This window comes from Malania oleifera, chromosome 1 (assembly GCF_029873635.1).
Source record: "Malania oleifera isolate guangnan ecotype guangnan chromosome 1, ASM2987363v1, whole genome shotgun sequence".
Lineage (NCBI taxonomy): Eukaryota > Viridiplantae > Streptophyta > Magnoliopsida > Santalales > Ximeniaceae > Malania > Malania oleifera.
Genome location: NC_080417.1, coordinates 80,488,387 through 80,494,947, shown reverse-complemented (window position 1 = coordinate 80,494,947; position 6,561 = coordinate 80,488,387). Strand labels below are relative to the sequence as shown.

At 37.1% G+C, this 6,561-nt stretch overlaps 1 protein-coding gene across 2 annotated transcripts; it reads left to right on the top strand.

The window, feature by feature from the left end:
- The first annotated feature begins 420 nt into the window (after positions 1 to 420).
- LOC131165873 (small ribosomal subunit protein cS23-like) lies at positions 421 to 1,494 on the top strand. 2 transcript variants are annotated; one of them, XM_058124008.1, is made up of 2 exons: positions 421 to 923; positions 1,026 to 1,494. In XM_058124008.1, the coding sequence occupies exons 1-2, from the start codon at positions 648 to 650 to the stop codon at positions 1,305 to 1,307; spliced, it is 558 nt and encodes a 185-aa protein (XP_057979991.1). In that variant the 5' UTR covers positions 421 to 647; the 3' UTR covers positions 1,308 to 1,494. The 2 variants fall into 2 exon arrangements, with proteins under 2 accessions (XP_057979991.1, XP_057980000.1); XM_058124017.1 differs by having other exon boundaries at positions 448 to 923; positions 1,029 to 1,494.
- Positions 1,495 to 6,561: the final 5,067 nt, after the last annotated feature.

Here is a 6,561-nt window from a genome sequence, read left to right as displayed (position 1 = left end):
AAAGAAACAAGAACAACTACTAATCTATCGACTAATATATTGAAATTTTCTTTTGAACATTTGTTGAATTCAATAAAATCAATTGAATGGAAATCTATAGATCCCAATAATTCTAATAAAAAAATTACAATTTTCAAATAGTATAAAAAATGCTGGATGATCTAACGTTTTTTAAGCAAAAGTCGTTGGATGGTCCAACGTCTTTTGATTAAAAAACGTTGGATGGTTCAACGTCTTTTGGTTATCACGCGTCAACTAACGGGCAACCTTCCTTATTTAAAAGACGCTGAATGGTCTAGCATCTTTTACTTAAAAAATACTAAACCATTGGAGTTTTACTTCACATCAAAGTGGGAATTAAAGTTCCTGTATCTTTATTAAATATTTTTATACAAAAACAAACCAAAAAAGGAAAAAAACACATTTGAACCTCAGAGCCGGGAGGTGAACCCGTGGGCTCGAGTCCCGGGTTCAATCCACCCTACTTTTTACCTTACAGTACACCCTGCTTAACAGCAAACACAGCCCAAAGTTGAGTCCTCCGTTTCTCCATTCCGTCCGTTGCCCCACCCTCTCACCGTCTTCCAACGCCAGCAGGCAGCAACATTCCCCCTTCGCCCCCCCCAAAAAGCTTGAAGATCTTATCCATGGCGTCTCCCCCAAATCTCATCAAGGGCTCTTTCAAACCCTCAGCGTTCACTTGCCCTTCTCAGAGACTCAAATCCAAACAATTCCAAGCTTCAACTTTACCCAAGCCAAATGCCTGTTCAACGCGTCTATGGACGACTCAGTTGAAATTGGGAGCCCGCAGACGTGAAGTTGGGCTCTCTGCTTCGCCAGCTGCAGCCGAAGCGATTGTTGCAGATGCGGAGCAAGCATCCACGGCTGAGGAATCAACTTCTCCCTCTCTTCGGCAAAAAAAGGTTCAATACTCTCTCTCTCTCTCTCTCTCTCTCTCTCTCTCTCTTTGCACCTGCGTTCATCAAATAGTTGTGCAGTTAAAATATAATTTCTTGGTTTCGTAGAAGCTTGGAGTGGTGGTGAAGCCAATAGAGAAGCCAAGGCTTGTAATTAAGTTCATTTGGATGGAGAAGAACATTGGGCTTGCGCTTGACCAAACGATACCGTCCTATGGTACCATTCCTGTGAGTCCCTACTACTTTTGGCCTCGGAAAGATGCTTGGGAAGAGCTCAAGGTATTGCTGGAGAGCAAGCCCTGGATATCCCACAAGCAGATGGTCATTCTTCTTAATCAGGCTACCGATATCATCAATTTGTGGCAGCAGAGTGGCGGAGATTCTTCATAATTGTAAGAAATTGTGTACTCTCAACATTTCAGAAAATAGTTCTACTGAAGATTTAGTATTCTGATGTTGTAACATTTTGGACTAGAGTTCTTTTTAAGGGCTTGTATTGCTTCTAGCGTATGTATGTACGGCTATGAGATTTTCCTGATGGTTTAATGTAACATATTTATTGATCTTAGCTTGAAAAGTGTTGTGTAGTTTATGAAACAAGGTTTTCTTGACGACTTAATGCTTTCATTGCATATGTGTTCAGTCTAAAAAATAATTCTTTTTGCAATATTATTTATTTAAAAATTTTTTCATTAAATATTCCGAGACTACATCTCATTTTCATTGATTTCATTGTCTCATTTAGTCCAATCTTATCATGAACATCAATTGCTTTTTTTTTTTTTTCTTTAAGAAGTATTTTAAAAATCAAATACATATAGGAGCCAGAATGGTAGTGCTACATTGGCAATATTTGAGTTCATAGTTCCTTGGCATTGAATTCAGCTCGTAGTTGGTTCATTTGGTAGGCAAGAAGCTATAATCAAAATGTTTCAAACAGGTGCATATTCATAAATTAATTGAATATTGGATTCTGAGGAGATGCCATTAGCTTCCATCTCTTCTTCTTTCTCTTAATCTTTACTGGAATTTTTGTTATTAAAAAAAAAAAAAAAATTAGAAATTTAATGGATGGCTCTCAGAAGTTCTTCCTTGCAGTTACCTTCCACACTCTACTTTATCCTCCCTGATATAACTCATGCAAAATAATTTGGCAGAGAAACATGTTTAGATAACACTCGCTTTGTTGGGAATAGTGGAACAGATGCCAAGTCAATGAAGAATTAACTATGACAGCCCCAGTTTGCTTATGTATAGAAAAAACCATAAAAATTCTGGCACCTGAATGCATGTTCGAGCATAAATAATTATTGTTCCTTGGTTTAAGAGCTTAAGATGATTAGTCATGCTGTCAAAAACTAAGGTCCTTTGATGTCTGTGCTTCCAAATATACTGTTTTCATCATTTTATTTCTACATAGGATGCCATTTCATATTAGCACCCCACGAAAGATTAGTAGAAAGCTAACCACACACTCTTGTATAACCATAAGCAGCCCCTATGTCTCTTGGTTGAGACTTGCCTATTTTAACTGTCCCAAGCCTCCCAGCCCTAACTCTGGTGAAATATTATCTGCCTTGCTCTATTGAGCCTGACAGTTTTGTCCTTAAAAGGTGCCTCACATGGTTTGAACCTAAACCATTATTGTTTGGCTATAATCTCCTTTGCACATGTCTGATATGGGATTGTGATAGGCTCCCCTGTATGATCCCCAACACCCTCATTAAAGTGGCTCGCACCTCTGTTTTAGGATCCATCTACATGGCCTCAACCTCAAGGTGGCTCTAAAACCAAACACAATGATCTGGCCCAACTCTGAAATATTGTTGGCTTTGGCCATTGGGGATCACAGGTTTGTCCCATTAAAGGCATCTCACAAGGCTGGAACCTAAACATCCTTATGTGGCCAAGACCTACATTGCTCACGCATGACTTGGGATGGTGATACCGAGCCAATTTACAATATTGCATTTGGCTACTTGGGATGTTACAACAAGCCAAACTCAATGGGGTGAAAATTTTGTTTTTCACGTTTATATTTGTACATTGATTGTGGAAAGATTTTGTTTTTCACGTATATATTTGTATGTTGATTGTGGAACTTATTCATGAGACTGGAATTGCAATCTCCTCCTTGTTTGCTTTGCTTTGCTACTATTGAAATCTAAGGGACAGGTTATGCTTGGTTCACGGAATGGAATAAGACTAGGACAGAATATAAATTGTATTCTTTGTCTGTTCCATGTTATGGATTAGTAAAAAACCTTACATTGTTTTGCTTTATGATAACATTTTTTTTAGTAAGTTATCAATCCATGTGATATGAAACATTCTATTCCATCACTGGACATTCCATAAAACCGAACATAACCTTAGTCATTTTGCTAAATGACAGCCATTTTAGTCATTCCCTTCTGTCGTAGAAGTTTCACAAGTTGCAGTCCATAACTTCCATAACTGTATGTATTTCATAAGCCTACTCAGCGGTCATTCATACATGGGGCAGGTATATAGGCTACCCTTTGTATTCCATGCTTGTCCATACCCCATTAAGCTTATATGAGGTTCACTTTGGCTTGTGCAATCCAGGATTAAAGGTGAACAAACCTTTAAAAGTGAACCAACCTTTTCTTGACCTGATGTACTACTCTTTATCTTCTCCCTTCTGCTGATGGCTTCACTTGGTTTTAATGTACCAATAGGTTTGTGTATTCCACATTTACACAATTAGAGCATGTATGTTGATATTGAATGGATTAATTAATCCATGCTCAGAATGACAAAATGAGATCTAATTCTTGAATTGGTTGGAAACCTGTCAAGACATTACTGCCATGGCATGTTGGTGTAACACCCTGGGAAGTTATTGCAATAAATAAAATGAAAGAAACACCAATGAATTGTGTACTCTGGGTTTGTGATTATTATTGCCTACTCCCATGTTCTCAGCCTCTATGTGCTCATCCAGTCCTTAAAGAAAATGGCTTCCTCTCTATGTTTAAGTGCTGTGAATGTATTTGCTTTGCAGAATTCAGGTGATATACACTTCCCAACCTTGATTCCATACTATGTGTCACTGATTCAGCTAAAGATTTCAGTGAGATCCCCACTGGAGACCAAGACTGAACTTTATGTCCATTCTCATCCGAAAGTTCTTCATCAGCAGAGTTTATCTCTAGGGGGGCGAGCCCTATCCTTTGCCTTCTTAAAGTTGGGCTGCTCTGGGGGTCTGACCTTGGCCCTTGGATTTGCTGTGAGGGCCTTCCTCACTAGCGAAACCGCCCCTTTTTTTATGAATAGTATGAATGCGGATTCGGGAGCTGCATTGTGATTTAAAAATTTCTTTTTCCGCAAGCCAAAATTCCCATTGGAGGACAAGTCATGGTGCTTCAACAATAATGTGTTACCTTCATTCCTCCTTGTCACGCCAACATTTTCATCAAAACCCTTGTCCTTGCCCAATGCCTGATTCTGGCCTACTGGATTCAAAGGGATTTTTCTCACACTTGGAGGGGCCTCATCTGTATCTGTATCTGAATTTGAATGAGAGGATATCCTCTCAATTCCTGCTTTCTTCTTTCTCTGTTTTAACTCTTCAAGATGACTTTATTCCAATTTCCCGCCTTCCAATTTAGAGCTATTGTAGTCTATTGGAGGAATCTTGTCAGAAAGCAATTCATTATTTGACTGGTCAGTATATTCTGAAATTTCATTCTTGGCTTGAGGCTTAAGTGATGATGATCAATCAGTATTCACTTGATCATTGGAGCCGCTATGATCATCAGGGCCTTTGTCCTGCAATTCTGATAGAGAGAGTTTCACAGCAGCTCTTGCAGCTGATTCAAAAGCCTCTTGTGCTGCAGCAGTGACATCACTTGTACTTTTTCCTTGCTTTCATTGCTTCAGATAACTTCTGATCCCCCTTGATCTCTTCAGGCCAACCAATGTCATCACTGAGCTCAGGATCATCCAAGGTAGCTGATTTGTTTGGCTCAAGCTACTCCTCTGCTTCTGCCTTGGCTTCTGGCTCTCTTCCACTTTCTCCTGCAATCATCAAAGAGAGTACAACTCAATTAAATTTTAAATTTTTGTTGTTATGATTATTACCCTTTTTATTGTCTCCTTACTTCGATAATTCCTATGGAGTATTTCTCGAGATGCAGAGTAATCCCATTCTTAGAAGCAATTTCTATAGCGCCCCGAAAAGTCTAATGCTTTGATACCACAACTGTAGCGCCCTGTACCCAAAGTGGTGTACCGGGACACCTGTCCATAACTCATATTAAACAACATAGTGGAAACATAAATATATAAACCCTAAACCAAAGTTCTAATGTCACCATAATTACATATATATTTCCCCCAAAATTCATAATACATCCTGAGATACACAAAGTATATCCATATACATAACTGTGTCTCACAAGTAATTACCCTGAACAACCCTATCTAGTCCTGCCCTGGAGCTCTTTAGGTTTGGTTCCTTAGATTTTTTGAAATGTTAGAATTATAGGAGTGAGACACTTCTCAGTAAGAAGGAATAAATTATCATCAGTGTGTGGCAGATGAGTTTTTACATAAGCAAAACATAACCACTAATTTAACTTTAACTAAAAAAGGCATTTATATGCCATAACTCACACCTATACAATTTTAAATATCTATTTTCTATTCAAACACACTTTAACTTAATAGATAATCATGTTTCCATAAATCTACATATATATATATATATAAGAATTTCCCTGATGGAATTATCATATAACATCATGTATAATTCTCCATGATTGGGTTGTGCAGTTTGAAGGCTGGAGTTAGTCATGACTGACCTATCAGGTTAAGTCAAAACTATTATGTCTGTAGTACGATTGCCCATCCAACCTAGTTCGGACCCAGTGGGCAACCTGCTCTTGCAATACATCACTTCAAGGGCCAATTGATTGCCATCCGCCATCACTTTCTCAATAATGTGGCTGCACTGCATGTAATACTAGCTACGGTACTGTGCTCTAAATCATAACTAGTCCATCAGGGTTCTGCTACCGTATAAAACAATTCATATAATAAAACTGTAACATGATCTCATTTTCATAAGTTTGTATAAAATTTAACATGTTCACAATTCTGTATAAAATTTTTCATATCATATCTCTGTATAAAACTATCATTTCATAACTCGGCATAAAGTCATCTGAACTGTCATTTCATTACTATATAAAAACCATCATATTTAATCATACAATAATAATTATAACATAATCTCATTTTCATACTTCAGTATAAAACCGTCATATCATGAATCTATCTAAATCATGTCATCATAAATCTGTATAAAATCATACTTTGTTGTGTATCATCATAAAATATTCTAATAAACTTATTTATGCAGTAAAAATAATCATACTCAAGACACACATTTTGAGTAATAATTCATGATATAATAATTGTCTGGGAGAAATACATTTTACTGAAAAATAAAAGTATAATCATCTTCTAAGATTTACTTAACTCAAAATACCTGATTTTTTCTAAATACACGTATATATAACATACCAAATTATCATTTTCCTATGTCTGATTATTCAAAAAAATCACATATAAGAATCCTATAATCATAGACTTCATTTTAATCTGTTAAATTTTT

Excerpts from the sequence above, each read along its gene's own strand:
- LOC131165873 (XM_058124008.1), top strand. The coding sequence starts at position 648 with ATGGCGTCTCCCCCAAATCTCATCAAGGGCTCTTTCAAACCCTCAGCG. Across the intron at positions 924-1,025 it reads CCTCTCTTCGGCAAAAAAAG|AAGCTTGGAGTGGTGGTGAA; the intron begins GTTCAATACTCT and ends TTGGTTTCGTAG.